Source organism: Nycticebus coucang, chromosome 15 (assembly GCF_027406575.1).
Source record: "Nycticebus coucang isolate mNycCou1 chromosome 15, mNycCou1.pri, whole genome shotgun sequence".
NCBI classification, from domain to species: domain Eukaryota; kingdom Metazoa; phylum Chordata; class Mammalia; order Primates; family Lorisidae; genus Nycticebus; species Nycticebus coucang.
In genome coordinates this window covers 17831677-17853187 of record NC_069794.1, presented here as the reverse complement: position 1 = coordinate 17853187, position 21511 = coordinate 17831677, and the positions used below count along the sequence as shown (strand labels likewise).

Here is a 21511-nt window from a genome sequence, read left to right as displayed (position 1 = left end):
CTAAGAAGTGTCCACCAGCCAAGAGGGACCAGTCTTTCAGGAGGAACTTGACCCAGCACACTACTTGAGGCCAGCAGATAGGAACTGAGGGCTGTTGGTTGGAATGATTGAGCAAATGAGAGAGACAGCAAATGCTCTTACAAAGCTGACAGTTTCCTGGGCCCTTCCAGGAACATTATTCCTCATAACAATTCCATGAAATAGATACTATTACTCTCATTTTCACAGGTGAGAAAGTGGATCCTCTGTGAGGTTAACTGGGTGCTACTCCATTTAAATAAAAAAAATGGCAGATGAAAAACACTGGGTCACCTTGGCTGTTTTTTCCATCAGGCATCACTGACAGCTCTGGGCAGGTGGCCTGTGCATGTTATAGACCTCACACCCTACCTGGAGGTTACTTGTTATTGTCTGTATTTGTTTAGACAAGCAAATTGACAGGAGCAAACTACCCAAGATACATTTATTTATTCAACAAGTGTTTATTGAGCACCTGCTGGATGCCAGGGACCACTGAAGGCCTTAGAGATATAGAACTGAACAATCTATCCCAAGTCTCTACCCTCCCCAAGTGGGCACAGAGCAGGCCAAGAAGACCAGCGGGCAGAGAGAAAAGACACCCCGCTGAGATGACATACTGTCTAGGTACCTGGGCGTTCATTTCAAATAAAAAGTGGCCAGCCTTTTCCATAAAGGGTCAGATATTAAACACATTAGGCTTTGCGGGTCATCCCTTCTCTGTCACAACTACTCTGCACTGTTGGTGCAATGTACTAATATGTACATGAACAGGCATGGCTGGGTTCCCAAAAAACTTCATGTATGTACACTGAAATATGAACTGCACATGCAGTAGTCCCCAAGTTACAAACATCCAACTTACAACTTGCACTTAAGAATGGAGGCTCTTACAGGTAATAGGTAAATGTACCTGTTCCAACTTACATATAAATTCAACTTAAGAACAAACCTATAGAACCTATTGGGTTTATAACCCGGGGATTGCCTATACACATTTTTTATATGTCACAACATATTGTTCTCCATTTGATTTTTTTTGAACACTTAAAAATATAAAAACCATTCTTAGGTTTTTATGGGCCATACAAAAACAATCAACAGGCTGTAGTTTGTCAACCTCCTCTGGTTTAAAGGGAGAGGCTGGCTGAGCTTTCTGAGAACAAATGGTTCTGAGGTACAAAAAGAGCAAAGAATAGAATTACTTAAAGTAATTTAAACATTGGCCAAGAGAAGAAATATCTTCCTAATAACAATATGGCAATCATGGCCTCCAACTGGGCCTGGGTCCACATTCATTTTGTTTTGTAGGTTGGATCCCAATTAACACTGCATGTCAAAGATGTATTTCTATTCAGTCCACCCACTCATTACAAACCTGCCCAGTCAAAACAAAACAGTTGGGGTGTGTTGGGGGCTGCCCTTGCCCTTATCTATTGGGTTCTTTATCTGTCCTTGTTCCTGATTTGAGATCTGATTTTCTTTTTCAATCTTTCCACAACAGGTGATGAATCCAGCGGCTCAGGGAGTGGCAGTGGGTGCATGGATGACGTATGTCCCACAGAGTTTGAGTTTGTCACCACAGAGGCCCCCGCAGTGGATCCCGACAGGAGAGAAGTGGACTCTTCCGCAGCCCGGCGTGGCCACTCCCTGCTCTGGTGGTTTCTCACCTGCACTGTGCTGGCCCTGCAGAGGCTGTGCAGATAATCTCGGGTTTCTGGTTGATGAAACTGCATTTTAGCTATTTGAATGGCCAATTCACTTCTTTTCTTACGTCTTTTCTTGGACGATGGACCATGCCACAAAAACTTACCGTTTTCTATGAGAAGAGAGCAGTTACTGCAATCTGCCTCCTTTTTTGTTTTCCCAAAGAGTACCGGTGCCAGACTGAACTGCTTCCTCTCCTTCAGCTGTCTATGGGGACCTTGTTTATTCTAGAGAAAATTCTTACTCAAATCTTTCGTACCTGGAGATTTTCTTACCTTCATTTGCTTTTATGCTGCAGAAGTAAAGGAATCTCATGTTGTGAGTTTTTTTTCCCATATAAAAAAAGGTAGAAAGAAAATAATTTTTCTTGAAAGCAAGCCAAACCCCAAGACAACTACATTTTCAACAAAGAAGCAAACAAGAGGGAAAAATAAAGGAACTTTAACACTATAAGAAGTTTGGCATTGAGAGCCAACTCCCAGCATAAGCTTTTCCATGACAAATCGGGTTTACAAAATGCTTATGGGGAGAAAGCTTGGAATTTGTTTTAAATGTAGTGAAAATACATTGTTGTCTTGGAGAGGTCATCGTGTACTCTAACCACACGATGTCAAATTGATTTGGAGGTACTGATACTAAATTTAGAATTTTATCTTTAATGTAAAAACAAAAATAATTACAACTCAGCACCGCTCTCTCACCCTGACCAATCTCAGTTTCAGTAATGGCACCATTTTTCTTAATTCTTTTAATGTCTGTTCATTGTATCCAGTTGGCATAGATTTTTTTTCCCCCTTCATCTTCAGTTACTAGCAGACACCCTTATCAGTTCATCCTCAAGAGTCTCAGTGGAAAATAATCTTCAGTGACACAATATCTGCTTTTTCACAATTTTGACATTAATTAGCTGTTTCTGCCCCTGTGGTCATCACTCTCCCCCAAATAAGAGTTCTTATAATGAGTTGATAAACAATTAGATCCATTCATGAGTTTTCATTTTTAACTATTTGCTTTGTATCAGTTGGTTTCTTCATCACAAGAGCATTCTCTTACAAAATAACTCACAACAACAACAACAAAAAGTCAAGACAAAAGAATATATAGATAGTATTGACATGGAGATTTCTTTCACTTTTTTAGTCTTAGTATGATCATCTATTTTTATATCTCTATATATATAAATCACAGATTTTAACTTCTTAATTCCAAGCTCAGGGTTGACACACCTTTGTAACAAAAATGTTTTGTCAACCAGCTCTTCTTGTTTTGCGCTGCTCAGAGAAGGATTCCTCAGTGATCTGTGAGCACCCAGAATCAAGAAAGTGAACTTTCTACGTATCTAACTGTCCATTTATTAAAAGTTTGCCAAGGCACACCCTTTTTGCATGAACGTGCTTTTGTCCTGGGTGCTCCAGACGATACCGAGCTCATGGGCCGAGCCATAGTGTGGAGGACTTAACTGGTGATGAAAACTGTACGTGTAGAGAATGTTATTCATGAAAAACCATTGCTTTCATGTACAACACCTTGGGGCCAGGATGTCTGCTTGGTACTTGGACGAATGACTTAACAGTCCAGTTTAGAATCACCACCTCACCTATCCCCCAAGTCTGCCAAAGCCAGGCCCAATGCTCCCCCAACAGAGAGAATCAAAATGAATCAAAATGGGGCTTTATGAATACAGTTGGCTATCCATGTGTTTCTTGGTTTTTATGTTGCATCTGGAACAGGGAAAAGTCACGTTTCGAGACACCGTAATATGCCAGTCACATTTTAATTAACTCATTGACAGTATTGACACGTAAATGCTGGGTTTTGATCTCTGTTCTCATCAAAATTAAAATTAGTTATTGATTTAGTCATCACTTTAAGTAGAACACACACGGCACAATAGTATTAAGTATATTTGAGCACTTTTGCAAATCAGAAAGTATTTACAAGCATCTATTGCTACTTTATGCCTAATGAAATATAAAACGTAGGATTCTGAGAGACTTTGTGGCACCCTTTTCATTTGAACCTTTCTGAAATAAACCATCTGATTCAGCATTATGTACTTCTAGAAAACCATCCATTTCACTGCCAAACCTCAGCTTCCTATCACCAATTACACATGAAAACACCTCTATGAAGGACCAACCATTTACGTCGCTCACTTCATGGTATGTTCAGAAATCAGTATTGTCTTTCTCTAGTAATTAAGGTGCAATACAAATTAAATCAACCTTGATATTACAGACTATTTGAAGTAATAACTTGTTTTCATGGCTTTAAACTCCAAGTCTTTTCTTTTTATAAACATTTCTGCACACTAACCTTTTATGAAATAGATCAGGATGTTTTATTTTTCCTGTGCTTTGACCCCGTGAAAGGTTCTGTGCATGTGTATGACTACACATTATATTAATGAATGTGAACCCATGTTCTGTACGCACTAAACACACAGATAATATATAAACGCCTGCTTCATTTGTTCCAACACCTTCGTTCTCAATATTATTCATATTGATGCGATTTAGTGATGCTTATGAGCCAGGCAGAGAGCTGAAATGACTATCAGTTAATGATGCCACAATCTTTGTCACCCTGCATGGATGTGGTCAAAATGATATTCAAGTTGTACTTCTTACTTTTTATCATCATCCTACTTTGTCATGATTTTCAGACTAATAATAGGGGGAAATTTTTTTTGTCTCTAAAGTATTTCACTTAATCTAGTCACCCCATTTCAGTAAGGATTTTAAAAGTTGTTCCCCACAATAATTTTTCTCATTTAAGCCTAGTGATGGGGGAATGCCCCTTTATTTTTTATGACCTGCCCTCATTTGCTCTGATGTCCATAACCGCATCATAACTTTTGTTATGGATAGAGAGGAATGGCCTCTGAAATTAGACACTAGAAATTGGTGGGTGACGCTCATAACTGCAAACACTTAGCTTATTGAAGTGCCTCTATTTACATGTTCTTTAGTTATAATATGTATTTTTCTAACAGAAATACACGTCTGTAATTGGTATATATTATACTTTGTATATGTTACAGCAAAAGCTAAACAGAGGCTAAAGTCTCTAGCAGAGAAGAATGAATTGCAAATTTATAAAGAAGAGCCCTGCTTGTGGTCCTGTATTGAAGGACATCTGTGACGACCTTCTGTCATTTTAATGAAAGCCAACTTGCTACTTTGATTATAGCTATCATAGAACATTAGCACCAGAAATCTGACTCCCTTACAGTGATTTACCCAGATGGCATTAAGTAACTTATATCACCTGCTTTAAATGTAAGGGATAGAAATAACTATTTTGTCTACACTGAAAAACACAATTACTCCTGGACAAGCATTAGTAATTATGAAAGTAACATTCTTTAAACAAAACACATCAAAGATATTATTGGAGGCAGAACCCTGATTTTTAAGTTCTATTCCCTGCTGCAGACATTAGCCTACTTTGATTCTTTTGCCATTACATACATGTTTTGGCTATAGACTGAACACCAACTAAAGTCCCCAAGGAGGACTACAACTTAGCAAATTCCTGAGCTATGATTCTTTTATTGCTTCTCTTTGCAAAGCTAATTATCAGGTGGTTTGATTAAAGGTAGAAGCATCAGCAAACGCAAGTTTTGTCTTAGCCAAATCTTCAGAAAATTTAAACTCTTAATTCATTTACAATCACCTAAAAGATCTGACTTTCAATTAACACAGACCAAAAAAGAAAAGACAGTTTAGCTTTGCCAACAGAAGAGTGAGAGAGACCATAACTTATAAATGTGCAATGTGTTCCTCCTTGGAAGAGACATTAGCCAGTGTTTAGTTTTAGGTCAACTGATACAAATAGAGCATTGATTTGTATGCATTCTGGAGACTTGCTATATCATGGTTTGCTACAGCATGGACTCAGCTTAGCATGGGGACATTTTGAACTTCATTCAAAGTTGAGTATTTACTGAAATCTTTGACGTTGCCTTGTCAGGAGGTACTTTGGTGAAAAGACCCCCTAAGGACGGCATAATAGTGAGGTCTCTGTGTGCATATACATAATATATGTGCAGGACAAACGTGTGCACCAATCAAACCTAAAATTTTATGTGACTGTCAAACGAATATAATTTGGGTTAAGATTTTTCATTTCTGATTTGGATAGAAAATTGCTATTAATCTTGTATTAAAATAGTTTTCAAAAATCTACCCGTGCCCTTTCTGCATTTTCTTAATTATTGTCATAGTCTTTAAAGCTTTTCAAGTTTTTTGCATGAAATCTTTTCAGAGCTTTTATATTAAAAAAATTAAAAAGACAACTAAAACAAAACCCATAGATGAAGCCAAGGCCACTGCCCTGAGAACACTTGCATTTGAACCCAAGAACAATTAGAACATTAGAACATTTTAGAGCTTCCCAAATGTATATGGAAATAATCATAGTTAACTGCACTAAGGAATAAATAATTCCTTAATTCATTCCTGCCTCTCTCTTCTTTTCTACTGGTTTTTTCTCAAAGGAAAAATGTATTGGCTTGAGCATTGGTGTCAATACCTTATAGATAGGTGAGAAAAATAAGGTCGTGTGTGAAAAGACTGTAATTTCTAAGTGCAGCCAATTGCATTGATTTTTACAATTCTGAAATGTTACCATGCTCTGAGGCATGCTAAATATTGTATAACCTGCTAAAGATTAATTTAACAAATATTAATGAGCTCCTACCCTGTGCAAATCTCACTCCCTGGCTGTGAAAAAACACCAGTTGAAAATTACTCATGCCCCAATGCAGTTAACCATGATTATTACAAATACATTGCTATGTCAAGAACGCTCTTTTAAAGAAAAGAACTCATATAAATAAAGGTGTCACAAATATAGCATTTAACTGTAATTTAGCTTACATGATTACTATTTTGGTTTTTATTAGGAAAAGTGGTTTTTACAAAACAATTAAAGAACATTAGGATAATCCCATCTATAAAAGCAGAATGTAACAAATATTATTTGGAACTAAACTAAAACCAATTTCTTGGGAAAGAAAAACATCCAAGTGGTTTTGGGAAAAAAAGAACAAACCACAAGTAACTTTTTATCAGGCAACTGCAATATTTATTTTAATAAGCTCTTTGGATAAATGGGCTGGGTGAGATACAGTTAAGCTATACACATGGATATGTGTAACAAAATGACATTGATTATAAAAATCCAACTTGTAGAATAGCCAATGGGGATGAAGTGCTGTTTGTATCTTGAGAGCTAGAAAGATGTAGCCGCAAGTTTAAACTATTTGAGCCAAAATTGACAACTGATTTAGGGCAGATCTATTTCCATTTCATAAACATATCTATTTGCTGGTTTCAACATGTGGCCATACATATTTTGTTGGCTCGTAAATGGGACACACAGCAAAGCCAGGAGGAATTAGATGCCTACCTAGGCCAGGAACACTGTGTAGCTTATATAATGAGCTCATGCTCTTATATACCTCAAAGCAGAAAGCAGAGCAAGAAAATGGACATTTTACTCTGTAAGTGTTCAAGATAGGAAAGAAGACTCGCAAACTGGATACAAGAGAACAGAAAAATATTTAGCTTGAATAAACTCCTCTTCAATAAGAATAAGCATCTGTGGATTTTTTAAATTAAAAAATAATTGACTTTGGGAATTACCCATTCTTTCAGAAGATAAATAATGAATACTTAACAGGTGCCAGACACAGTTTGGGGTATAAGAGCAAGACAGCAAAGTTTACACTCTTGGCCAGGTATAGACAGCACATAAGTAAACAAATGAGCAAGATGACTCACAAAGTGCAGGCAGAATGGGACCGAAGACCCCATTCTTGGCAGGGGAAAACACCCCCAGAAAAAGTGAAAAATTAAAAAGTAAGCTGAGTGAGTCAGAACAAAGAAAAGTCAGCTAGTTTGCCTTTAAACCAGCTGCTGCTAAATTTCTTAGCTGAGCAAGTTTTCTGCTTTTCCTAGAATTCTGGCTGATTGGGGATACAGCTTACAAATACCTCTGCTGGGTCTGTGAACACTTTGAGGAATAATGGCCATAGACAAGCCCATGGCAAGGCCTGGAAAGATACATTAACTAAGCCATTTCCTGCCCAGTAAATAGACAAAGCAGATACCCATTGTAGAGATTTGTATGTGGCTGGGGCAGAGATCAAGGGAACAGCTTGAGCCCTGAAATATGGGCAGGAGGGCTTGTATGCCTCATCACAGAGGAAGACCCTCTGTGGTGGTGATGAGAGGAAAATTCCTCTCTCCCACCAATTCTTCAGAGGAGATCGATGCCAGTGGCATTTTACTCCACAGGGAATTGCTGGAGTTTGACCCCTCCCTAGGAATCTCTGTGTGTGACCTCAGACAGGAGGCTGCCCCCACACAAGGCTCAGGTTCTGGATTTCTCAAGGCCTCCCAGACCCTTAAACTTAATTATTATAAATACAATAGGAACTGATATTCTCTGTCAGAAAAACTGCTGGTATCTTTGTTCCCTCCCTCAGCTTACCCACTGGGCAAATAGCCTTCAATAAAAGCTGAGTAGAACAGACACTCAGAGCCATCACGGGAATCCCACAAACGCATGGTGGTCCCCTGAGTTCCCACCTTTGAGAATTCTATTCTGTCTCTTGTCTCTTTGTTGTCGTTTCTAACTTTATATTTCTTCAGTCAACACCAGTTCCACAGACGCCACAAAGAAATAAAACAGGAAATGGGATGGAGACTAGGGAAGAAACTCTCCCTTGAGTCAGTGGTCTAGGAGAGCCTCCCTAGGTGGCTGTGGAGCTATGACTAATGAGGAGAAAAGAGACAGCCATGAGCTGACCTGGGGAAAGAGCTGTCCAGGTAGAGAAAATACAAATGCAAAACTCAGTCTAGGAACGATTGTGCTTTAGTGCAGCTGGACACTGGTAAGTGAGATGCTCAGTGGCGGGAGAGGTTGACAAGCTGATACCATGTGGTGAAGCCAGAGCCCTAGCAGGACACAGCCCTACACAGCAGTCCTGCTGGTAGTTACTTACTAACATCTTGAAGCCTGTTTTAAGAAAGACCTACACCAAGATCTTTCCAGACTTCATCATTATGGCATCTCTATGATATTGGGACAGAGGTAGGGGGGTGGGGCCTTGGTGTGTGTCACACTTTATGGGGGCAAGACATGATTGCAAGAGGGACTTTACCTAACAATTGCAATCAGTGTAACCTGGCTTATTGTACCCTCAATGAATCCCCAACAAAAAAAAAAAAGTAACAATGCCCATTTTATGCTAAAAAAATTAAACATATAAGATTAATAAACTTGCCCAGTTACACAAAGGAAACCATGATACAACCCCCCTCCCACACCCAATCCGTAAGAACAGGATAGAAAAATTACAGTTCTTTAATTATAAACTTTGAGTTAAGAGTGCTCTGAGAAGGGGGCAACAAGGTATGCAAATCGGCAACGAGTCTGAGAACAAGACTCAGTAGATTTTATTTGAACAGAGTCTGTATTTGAAATCTTAATTCTGAGATGTAGTGTCATGCAGCTGCTTCCTGTCTGAAATGGTTCCAAAATTAAAATCCCAAGTAAATAAACTCCTGATTCTGAGTTCTTATGTAATTTTGAACTTCCAGCCACTGTGAACTGAGGTGTGATGCCCAGGCCAGGCCACGTGTCAATCTGCCTTCCTTTGTATCTGTCTCTCGGCGTGGACACTGTTCCCATAAGATATCCACAGGGCTTGGCCCAACTCCAGGTGACTTTCCCATGCATTCACCTTGCCTATAATGTCCTGAAAGTCAAGAAGACAGAAATATAAATCAAAAGAGCCCAACGATTAGTCAACTGTCAATCAGTCAACTAGCTTAGCTTCTTTGTTGACTAAATTGACTGTTACAACATCTTGTAAAATACATTGAAGACCCAGCCCAAAGTCCTGGTGATGGTTACTTAGCTAACCTACTGAAGTCTAGGGCCCCGAGACTCTCTTCTTCTAGAGTTGAAGCTCCTCTTGTAGTTGGTTTCCACTTCCTTCCTGCTTGATAGGCATGTGTCATCATTATCTTTTCCTGAAAGAATCAGGAGCATTTATTACAGTTTGAGTCCTTCTTGAAAAGGCTCTCTTGAGGCATTTCAGAAAGATGAATTTGAAAAGTTTGAGAAAGGTTTGTCTACAAAACCCTATTAATTTCTCGTTCTTGGCATTATATGCCTTATATCTACATAAGCATTTCACCCTACAGGAAGATTTTACAAATTCATTTTCTTTCATAATCTTCACCACATCTCCATGAAGTATGGCAGGAGTTACTGTCCATGTTACATAGATCAGTGTAGTTTTCCATTGAAACAAGGTTTTCTCACCTTGTTTTTGTTCATTCTCTCCATTACTTCTTTTTTCCCCTAATTAGAAAGACGTGAATGTAAACCATTTGGGTTCCCATTAATGTCTTGCTCGTTTATGGATCCAGCCAGCAGTTCAGCCTCAGGGACCCAGTAACCAAGTCTGTAAGCTGAGTCTGATAGAATGAGAGAGACCTCAACACATTTCACTTCTGGTTCTGAATCACATATTGTGAATCATTGTATACTGAGACTTCGCACTTCTGAAAAATGTGATGCCCTGAAATTATATTATATTAAGCCAAAAAATTTTCCCTCAAAGAGGTTTATTAAAAGCTTGTTAGTGACACAGGGATGATTTTATTGGTTTTGGTTGTTTGAACGATTACATATAAATTAGCATGTAAAACTTATTTTTATACAGCCATAAATAAGCCAAGGTTTTGTACATGTGCTTATCTTTGAGCATATGAGTTTTTTCTTTAATGGAAAAGGGAAAACTTTACATTGAGAAATATGTTAGTAGGAAGAGAGCGTGAGCCAGGAGAAATGGATGAACAAAATGACTTTCTCTAAGAAATAAAAAAAAAATACAGAATTTCCAACGTAGACACAGCTCAGAACAAGCTGAGCTGTTCACATCCAGAATCTTTCCTCCCTCTGGAGCAATTCTATGCCTCATGAGCGGAGAGGAGGTGACGTAGGGAAAGGAACAGAAATGTTGAACCACTGAAACACATAATGGGTTTCCTACATTTATCTGACTATTTCTGCAAAGTTGTTCTCTCAAATGGAAGACTCCCTACAGATAATAGAAAACAATAGCATTTAATGAAAAAAAAAAAAAAAAAAAGAAATCAGGGAGGAACTGTGGTACATTGAACACTCTTCTTTACTCATCGGGTAGAGATAAGAAGGTTATATGTCCCAAATTGTCTGAAACTGAAACTGCCCTCATGTCTGTTGTCTAATCCAATTCTTAACAAAGCCCATTTCACTCTCCACAGTGTCTATGCCTTGAATGATAAACTACATGGTCGCTCTAGGCATAAATATTGGCTATTCACATGAATGGTTTATAATCCAATGTATATGACAACTAATAATTTTTCAAAATACCCAGACAGCTGAGAAAGTGCTGTGTAATGCTATTCACCACTAACTAACTTGCCTATTTAAATTTCCTCTGCCTACTTGTTATATTGAAAAATATCTGCGATCAGAACTGACAGTCCAAAAATGACTCTGACATCACCAAATATGCTACATAACCCCAACTCAGCAATGCCCAGCTCTGGACGCCAGAATGCTTTAGTCTCAAAATGGACCACACTCAGAATTTGACCCCAGGTTATTGATGGCTTCTGCTTTTCACCAATTTTGCTGGACACGTCAGTGGTTAAAGCCACTGACAATTGATGCTGCCTCAAAAGTCGTATTTTGGTTCCATTTGCTGATTCTGAAGGATGTAATTCGAGGCTTGTTTTCTTCATTTGCCAATTTTAGCAATCCCACAACAACTGCTGCGAGCTTGTTCTGAGCTGTGTCTACGTTGGAAATGTTCTGCTAACGTTTTCTTTTGTTCTTGAGTCCCATGGACAATCCACTTCCTGCCCTGACTTCTGAGTTGGCCCACCCATCGCAAATCTCAGCCTTTCTTCTGCCCTGGCACACAGAACCATGACGTCTGAGCTGAGTGGCACCAATAATTTTCTGCACTAAATGTAACTGCACCTCTTTCTCTCCCACTCACATGAGTGTGCCAGAATTCAAGGAATTGATGGGTCTGAAGTTATCAGAGAGCTGATGATAAATCCATTCCAATTTATAGAAAGCTATTCATAAAATGTACTCATTATTACATCCAATAAGATACTTGCAACACTTTCCAATGGAGTCTTGCATTGGATTTATAAAACTCCTGTGCTGTTCCACATAACATCTGGGAGAATGAATTCCAAAGAGAACAAAGTATGATATAAAAAGTGCCACCTGCTGATACCTAGCACATAAAAAGATACCTCTCAGATTGATGGCCACTGGCAGAAAGGAACTTACACTTTGATTAAATTGCTCAGTTCATCAAAGGCTACTTCAGGGTTCTTTTTGCAGGATTATCTATTCTTAAATATATTCTTTAAGGATCAGGTTGGCACAAATGTGTACACTTGTCCACAAAATAGAAACGAAGATTTCTTCTGGAATATAAAATATTGGACAAGACTTAGAAAATCCAGCCAGAGACCTAAGTGTAACTCACGTATTTATTCCAGGCAGTCCTGTATTCTGTACTGTGAAATATGTTTTGGGAGATTCATATTTATCAAGACATATTCCCTCTGCTCAAGGAGAAAATAATAACACCTACTAAAAAATAATAGCAAAGGCAAAACATCAGTGATAACAACGCCAAGGAACTATTCTAAGCACTATTCTAAGCCCTTATCATATATTGATTCCTCCCATTCAAAGGATGAAACATTCTGTAAAAACAAAAGTAGTAAGAACTATTGTTGTCCTGATTAGACAGGTGAGGAAATTGCAGCACAGATAAGCTGATGGAGTAACCTCAGGTCCTACCCAACAGAAATTAGCAGACAGGAATTCTCCAGAGCTGGACATGCAGTTTGATTGCTTGAAGAGGTGAATGAACAGAGAAAGCACTGCTGGCTGCAGCAGCGCCAAGGAGGGAGCGAGGCTAACTTCTGGAGGGAATGATCTGGTGTGGGCTCCACTTCGAGCAAAGTGCATGCAAAATAGCCAGTGATCATCTTGTTGTTGTATATGCTGGTACTCTGCCAGGATTTTAACAATTGTGTACCTGTGTGTGCCCTGGAGTCTGGGAGCACACACAGCTCAGAGGACATGCATGAAGCCATATGTCTATGTGCCTAAAGACATGTGGGTTAGAATAATTGATCAAACAGAGACCTGTTCTCCCCACCCCCACCACACACATACCCTAGTCTCCAAAGAAACAAACAAGGGCAAATACTGAGCAGCGAAGTTCTCCTTCAATCTTACAGTCTTGAGGATGTCAGGACAAACTGCGCTGGCTCTGCACTGCCTGTTTATGAGATCATCTAACCTCTGGACTGAATTATAGCATTATAATCATACCCTCTCTGTTTATTACCCTGTGTACCTCACTCCATTATCTGCAGAACTGTCAGAAAATCCCTTCCCAGCTGCTGAGTTACCCTAATCACCATTCTCTCCTCACCCAGCCTGCTCTGGGCTGCGAGGCTGCGGGAGGGAGCAGAGGGCAGAGGAGAGCTCTGATGCTCCGGTGACAGGGAGGAGAAGGCGCCCAGCATTTCCTCCGCTCTCTAGGCCTGCGCTGCCGCCGCTCACTCTCCACTCCTCCCTGAGCCTTTATTAACCCAGTATGGAATATGGCAATTTCCTAAGCCACCCTCATTAAAGTAAATACCATTTCTCCCCATAAGGCTCCCTTTAGCGACCTCTTGCTTGTTTAGCTCATGTTATTTCATGCCAAATATTTTAGAGATAGTTCAGAAATTACCAGGCAGTGGAGACTGTGCAAGGCAGTGTTCCAGCCACAGGGAAGGGAGTCAGACTGCAGGGCTGTTGCGTTCCATGTTGTTTTACATTCATTTTGTGTTTCTTGCTGAGCCGGCTTTTCCCACAAATGCGGGAGACTGAGCTGACTAATGACTCCCGATTAACATCAACTCATATTGGTGATTATGTGTCTTTGGAAAGTACTTCATAAATACTATTAAAAGATTTTGCTTTCCAGAGATGGCAATCGTGCCAGGTGTGATATTGTGTTATTAAACAAAGGCAATCCTGAAAAGCTTTCAAGGTAATGTTTAAAAAGTAATCCTTATTAAGTTCCCTAGGAAGATGCCCCGTAAACACTTAAAGCACATAAGAGGTTTGAGTTCAGGTAAAGAACGCATTAGCAGATGGAGACAGTAATTACTCAGTCCCCAAACCCAAATTGTATTTGCCTTGCCTTTTCCGACAAAGTTGACAATATGATACCTGGGTTTTCACAGGAGTACACCAGTTCATATCTCCTGCTGGTACACGTGTATTAATGAACGGGCGCTTTATTAACAACAGTATAAGACAAGAATACCTACTGCCTGCTGTAGCTCATAAAGGATGAGAATGAAATTTAATTCATAGTAACTCTTTGGAGCCAGAGTGATAGTTGCCCAGGAGTTCTTTGTCAGAGACTCTTGGCTTTCCACTAAGTACTCAGCCACTAAATTCTTTTCAACTCTGGCAGAAGCAGCCAGGGAACACTTTGGGAGCTCTATAACAGGCATTTTCCTAATTTTCAAATTGTGGGAAAGACTCTTTAGCATCTGTTAAAATATTTTCTCCTCCTAATCTGCCTGAAACTAATAGGGAGAAAATTCAGAGCTGGTTCTTAATTAAGCAATATGAAATGGTAATGGATGGTCTGTGCTGACTTCATCACAGTTGTAAAGCACACAGAAGAGAAAAGCTTTAAGTACCCCCAAATCCTCATGATCTGATATTTCTGAAAGTGCCTTATTGCTATTATTAAGAAACCTATTCTTATTTCAAAAGAGGAATATCCAAATGTGGAAAAACCCTCACTTGAGGAAGGGCCAAGTCTGTGAGTGATACGGGAGATCCCCCCAGCCCCCAGCAAATTCTTCCCTTTGGCCTGGAAGTGGAAGGCAGGAGTGAAGAGGGGGCCAGTGCTAGGGCCGGGGGCTCTTATTTCTGCCTTGTTATTACTTAGCCCAGCGGCTCCCTGCAGCAATGCCTCCTGACCGAGCTGGGAATGCAATTATAGGAACCGCAAGGTGCTGGGTAACAGGGAAGGCGCTGGCTGTGCCTGAGAAGCATGAGCCAGCTCCACCCGAGGAATTCCCAAGCAACCAATAAAGAAAACGGGTCTGAGAGCAAAACTCCTGTCCCCCCAGCCAGTTGGCAACTCCCTTTTAAAAATTACCACAGGCCACACCTGTGATCTCAGAGCATTAGGAAGTTGAGGCTGGAAGATCATTTGAGCCCAGGAGTTCCTGGAAGATCACTTGAGCCCAGGAGTTCAGTTTGCAGTGAGCTATGATCAGTGGCCACTGCTCTCCAGCCAGGGTGCCAGAGTGAGACCCTATCTCTAAAATAAATAAAATAAAATCACCGTAAAGTTGAACGCCTAAGCTCTTAACCTACTTTCTAATCCCTCTTTTCAAACTGGGACTTAGTGTCCCTGCAAACGCTTTAGCAGCAAATTCTGAAACTTCAGCATCTCACCTAAATATGCTATTTGTTCAGACCACTGGCCTAGGAGTTTTCCCTGCTACATGGGAAAAAATAATGGTCCTCCTTCCAGTCCTCCTTATAATCACAAAACAGGAACGTCAGATTCACAAACATTAGTTCAGATCAGTGAATGATTAATGAACACCTTCTACATGCCAGCACCATTTTAAGTATCTTCATCCATGTTACCCAATGAATCCTTGTTTAGAAAAGGAATTTAGACCCAGATTTCGGCCTCTCAGTTCCGTGCTCTTTCTGTTGTATTAAGCCTCTTAAACTCAACTGAGGTGCTCACTTCGGTAGCACATATACTAAACTAGACTTGGTGTCCTGGTGGACCAGGCCAATTGGAGGAAAGGCTTGAAAGAAAGTATTACCATGAGAATGTGACCACCTCTCACCCCCTACCATAGGAATGTGACCACCTCTCACCCCCTACCATGAGAATGTGACCTTTTGTAACTGTTCCAGGAGATAGCCCCCGAGCTGAAGCAAATGTTTACTGTTAAGCAAATATTTGACTGTTAGTCTTGTCTTAAGACAGTTGAATAATGAACCAGAGTTGTTCTTATCTGGAAAGCCCCTGCTATGTCTGCTCCCCCTCCTACTTTATGGTTAAAGCCCCTGCTATGTCTGCTACTCCCGCCTACTTTGTGGTTTTTGCCTTTATAAGCCTGTAAAATCTGCTGTTCGGGGCCTAACTCCTCAGCTCCTGAGAGAGTCACGGGTTGGGCCCCAGCATGCTGGAATAATAATAAAAAAAAAAAACCCTCGTGCTGATTGCATCAAGCGTCGCCTCTTGTGGTTGATTGGGGGTCTTGTCCCAAGTCTTTCAGGCTCACAGGACAGCTGGTAAGAATGTAAGTTCTGAATAGTATTTAATTGCATTGAACCTAGAGAAGGTTCCCAAAAGTTGGTGCAAAAGGAAGTATGTGTCAGCATATTATGCAAAAGGAAGTATGTGTCAGTAACCATATTTTGGTGTATGAACTATAAGGAGGTGTACAAAGGAACTTAATATGAACATCTTGGAGGTGACAGGGAAAGTTTGCATATGGGAGGCAACATGACAGTCTAGTGAGATGTGTGGGGCCCAGACATGCTAGAACAAGTCCGTTCCTATTAACCAATCTGCGTGCCTAGCAGTTGAGATCATCATATTAGCATGTATGTCAGTGAAAAGTAACTCATTTCCCAGAATCTTTAAATAAAGGCATTTAATATTAAAAAAAAACTAGATTCAAGTCTTGAAAATCATGTGCCCCTAACACCTCCTCTCCCTAATTTTACACTTGGGCAGAATGAAGCTAAGAGGGGTCCACTTGTTTACCCAAGATCACTCTACCAGCACATGGAAAACTCGGGATTATCTCCGCAGTCCTTTTCCAACAGACCCTCAGTTTGGCCGCCCGTGATCTCTTTCCTGCCCCTTGCCATTTAATCCTTCCCATCTTCTGACCTATAGGACCAGGTTGCTGATCTCATCACTTTTCTTTTAACATTTGGTGATGACTTCTTGCAAATGTGTCTCAAACTCGTAGTTCCAGCTCTGAACTTCCTCTGAGTGACAGGCTGTATCTTTAATTTCCTAAAGGTCACTAAGAAAATCGAAACGGTCATTCCTTATTCAATTATTCAACTAATACATAGTAAGTAACTTCCAGGTGCCAGACACTGTTCTGAACCTGGAAATGAACAAACATCAGTGTATTCATGATGCTGACTTTATAGGGCTGGAGACAGACAATAAACAAAATGAATAACATTATCTAACAGCCTATCCCTTTGTTAAGTGCTGACAAGAAAAAATAATCAGAGAGAGGGACAGAAAGTGCCCAGGTGAGAAGTTGAAATTTCATACAGGGTGGTCAGAGAAGTCACCAAGCAGGTGACTTTCAGGTAAAAGTATGGAAGAAGAAACAGAACAGCTGTGCCCGCGTTGGGAGGAAAGTGTCCCAGAGCAGGAATAGCATGTGCAAAGGCCCTGAGACAGAACATGCTGTTGAAAAAGAGCCAGAAAACCAGCTGGCTGGGACAGAATGTGCAAGATGAGAAGATTCTTAGGAATGAATTCAGAGAGGGAAGGAAAGGGGCAAATCATTTGAGCGTTTTCAATCATTGTAGGATTTCAGCCTTACAAGGACATGTAAAGGAGGGAGGAGAAAGATGGGGCATGGCCTGGGAGTGTCAGTGGGGAACAGCAGGATGATCACAACAGTCATCACAACAGGGAACTGTTGTAATAAGAGGCTGTATGAGGACAGGGGCAGAAGCAAGTCCTTCTTAGGATGTGATTACAAGTGTCCAGAGAGAAGTCAGGGGTGCTTGGCGATGATAAGGGGTGATCCACACCTCACACACAGCTATTTTAAAGATAGAACTGACCAGATTTGTTCGTGGTTTAGACATCGAGCGTGGGAAAAAGAGGATCCAGGGATAACTCCAAGGATGTTAGCTCTGGCCAGTACAAAGATGGAGCTGCCATTTATTGAAATGGGACAATGAGCAGAATTGGGGGCCAACTATCTGGGACTCAGCTTTGCACATTTTAGGTGTAAACTGCCCATTAGACGCCCCAGAGAAAAAGTCAGGTAGCAATCTGGGTATATGGAGTATAAACCTTAGCACCATTTTCAACTTTTTCTGCAAAGAATTTCTCACCATATTTTCATATTATATATTCCGTTGGTTTGTTAGTTGTCTGTTTCGTCTTTCCTCCTGAGCCCACAGAGGCATAACCATAAAGAAATAGATTTTTCTGTTTTGTTCACTGTTATACCCCAAGCTTCTAGAATAGTGTGTGACACATGATCTATGCTCAGAACATAAATATTTAACACCAGAATGGGGTCAACTCTGTTGATCTTTGGCGTTAGGATTTCTAAATTTGGTGTGGTGCTTAGAAACATTTCTTTCATATCATTACATTATAAAGATAATATCTTATTTTTCTTCTAACACTCTCCTAATTTCATGTTTCAAATTTAAATGTTAATCCATCTGCAATTTATTTTGGTGAAAGGAATAAAGTTAGGAGGCCAGCTTTATAACTTTCCAAATGGCTAGTCATTTATCTAAGCTCCATTCATTATATAATCTGACTTCCTCCTACTGAAAATCTGGTGAGATTTAGTTCTTATTCTGATATAAACATGAGCTATTAATTTAAAAAACACATCTTATGCCTACTTTTCCATGACATCTATGCCTAAAAGTAGAAGTATCTTTGTGCTACATAAAGCACTCGACTATAGATCGCTAACTACCTACTAACACAGTGAATACCAGTTATAGCTTTTATGCTTCATAACCAACAATTACTCCCTTCTGATTAAAAAAAAATTAGAAGAAAGAAAAAGGACAGGCAGAAACAGAAGCAGTCACAAAATAGCCTACGTTCTACGTAGGGACAAACTCAGGCGACTCACTTCCGTTTCTGTTGAATAGGTTGAAAAAGCAAGCCAAGAGCTAAAAACGAGAAAAACATACCTTTTCTTTGCTTCCCACTTCCCGTCCCCGTGAAACATTTCCATTTCACATTGACTATTTCTTGAAAATGAGAGGTGGGGAAAAAATGTTACAGATCACCCATCAGGAAAGCAAGCCTATAGGAGTCAAAAAAAAAATTGTTAGAAAGTCAATAACCAATATTTCTAAAGTTCAGAAGGATATAACAATCCTGGATGAGATTCAGGATCCAAAATTTGAGTTGAGTTATAAAATCAGATCTCCACCACAGACTAATTTATGTTCTCGGGTTGGGTTAGTTTCGTTTTTTCTGCTCCAAAGAGAAAGATCCCTGCAGCTCACCTGGGACGTGCGGAGGAAGGTGAGTCACTGAACAGAGGTTTCTTGGGGGGTGGGTGAAGGGTCCCAGTAAAGGCCCTGTGTGGTTTTCTTGAAAATAAGAACAGGTAATGCCATTGACCCAGAAAAAAAGAGTAATCAGGCATTTTGAGGTCTAAGATTTATGCAAGAAAAGCTGCCAGCTTTTTTCTTTTTGTTTTCTCTTTCTCTGCCAAAGAGAAAACAGCCTCCTTTACCCACTGCAAAGAGGGCAGTAAGTTTGGGAATGAGAGATGCCAAACTCCATGTTCCTGAGGCACTTGGCACCTGGGAAAGGCCTGGAAGTGGCACAGTGACCACCTGAGGAGGCCACGTATTGCACGAAGGGGAAGGGGCTCCCCTCTCAGAGGGCAGCGGCAGACACTGAGCATGCATCCTCTCAGCCAGCGTGACCCACTGAACTGTTTACAACCAGTTTTCAAAACCCACACCGTGGGATAATGAGAAGTAACCCCGAGAGTTAATAAATCGCCAGTGGGAGTCAGATGGAAGCCCACACAAGCCCCAGGCAACTTTGAGTAATTCAAGAAGGAAAAGCTAAGAAAGAAATTCTAGATTCCTCACTAGTATAGCAAGTGGATCATACAGCAATTAACCGGAATAAAAGAGACATTATCATATCTAGACCCCCAAGGTCATGCCCAGTACCTTTGGGAAAAGCCTTTTTGATTACGGTCAGGAATACGATTTCCATGTGTTAAGTGTTGTAACATTAAAAACTAACAAATCAGCCACATTATTTCTGCCTTTGTTTCTTTAAATTTTCTTGGGGGAGTATACAATCTCCAAGGGGACGAATGTAGCTTATTTTTCTTATGTTTAACAGTTTAAATATTCTTCTAAAAGATAGTTCAGACGGGGATTGTAGATTAAAATTAGCCTCAGCCAAATACCACGTGCCCAACAGCACGTAATTCTAATTCTAATGACAGTAACTATCCAAAGAAGTTGGGAATAAAACTACAATAATAAATATACATTCTCAGAGAGTTTAAAAAAAAAGTTTCTAAAATTCCTAATTATGCCTCACCATTTTGACAATTTCTGACGTTTTATTTTCCAGGTTTTGTGTTACTCCTTCTATTCTTTTCTTTCACAATTAAACCCACGGTTAACTAGTTTCCATTCTATTGGGGTTAAATCTATCCCACTTGGTGTTTATCTTTGTCCCACATGCATGGACTTTGTGAAACTCGTCACTGGTATTAGTCTTTCTTCTTCTTCGTTTTTTTTTAACTTCATTTTTCATTCACTTTTCTAAAATGTTGAGGGGTAAATGCAGATAGGTGCACAAGTAATGCACTGGGGGAAACTCCTAACAATTCTGTTGAAACCAAGCTGTTGGCTGGCGGGCCCCACCTGTTGCAGCGTAGCTCACAATTTTCCTGGGTTCAGTGATATTTGCAAATCCAACGTGCAATCTGCAAGGCAGGCTGAGAGCGTCAGTGCATAATTTCTAGAAGAATATGTTCTACCACAACAATCAAATATGTGAAAGGCAATGAACAAACTATGCAAAGATAAAAACAACCTCTGGAAGGTTAAAATCACAATTCGAAGCTTGAAAGGCTCTGGGGACATGCTAAGTGCAGACCCTGCATTTCTCCAGCCTGTTCTCCAAGGAGGCAGTAAATTCCTCAAGCTTGAGCTTGAGAGGTGGGGAGCTGGTCAGTTCTTTCCCTCCAGAGTCCCCAACCCTTTCTCCTTCTCACTTGCCCCTGAACTAAACTAAGGATGCAAACCAAGAAAAGGACAGGCCCTGAATATCCAAAGTACGTCTGTGGTGAACCCACCTGAGCCCGCCATGCAAGCTGTTCACCTCTTAGCCTGAACTGGAAACTGGGAACATTCTCACTGGCTTCACTAGCAGAAAAAACGAAATTGGTAATGAAGCAGAAACGCCGTGTCAATTGCTTAAAGTTCACTCACATTTAAGATTTCACACACCATTTGCGTTCCCGTTCTCTTTCCACACCATGCAGGGAAGGCAACGGTGCCCTCCGGGTCTTAGCAGGATGGCTGGCTCCCCTTGAAGTGCCTGACTTTCCGCCGCTCTCTTCCCCCAACTGTGGTGCGAGGCCTCCATGCCGACGGAAGCCATCCTGAGCCTCAGCGATCCACCTGAGCACCCAGACACCGCACAGGTGCTTCCATCATGAACAAAAGAGCAACTGTCCCAAGCCCTGCTCGGTTGTACAGACACCGTCACATGCTCTGCAGAGCTGATGTTTGAGTTCTGGAGCCAGGATTTCTGTCTCTGTCCGTGAAATGTAGCCTGCAGCACTGGTCTCACATGCCAGGCATCCACAAAGATTTCACAAAGAAAAATATTCATTGAGCAGCTTCT

At 40.5% G+C, this 21511-nt stretch overlaps 1 protein-coding gene across 1 annotated transcript in view; it reads left to right on the top strand.

Moving 5' to 3' along the window:
• GPC6 (glypican 6) overlaps positions 1–5915 on the top strand; it is a 1175593-nt gene extending 1169678 nt beyond the window's left edge. The window contains exon 9 of the mRNA XM_053563821.1: positions 1523–5915. Coding sequence (XP_053419796.1) covers positions 1523–1725 — 203 coding nt within the window. The 3' untranslated portion in view covers positions 1726–5915. The remainder of the gene's footprint in view (positions 1–1522) is intronic.
• The last annotated feature ends 15596 nt before the right edge of the window (positions 5916–21511 follow it).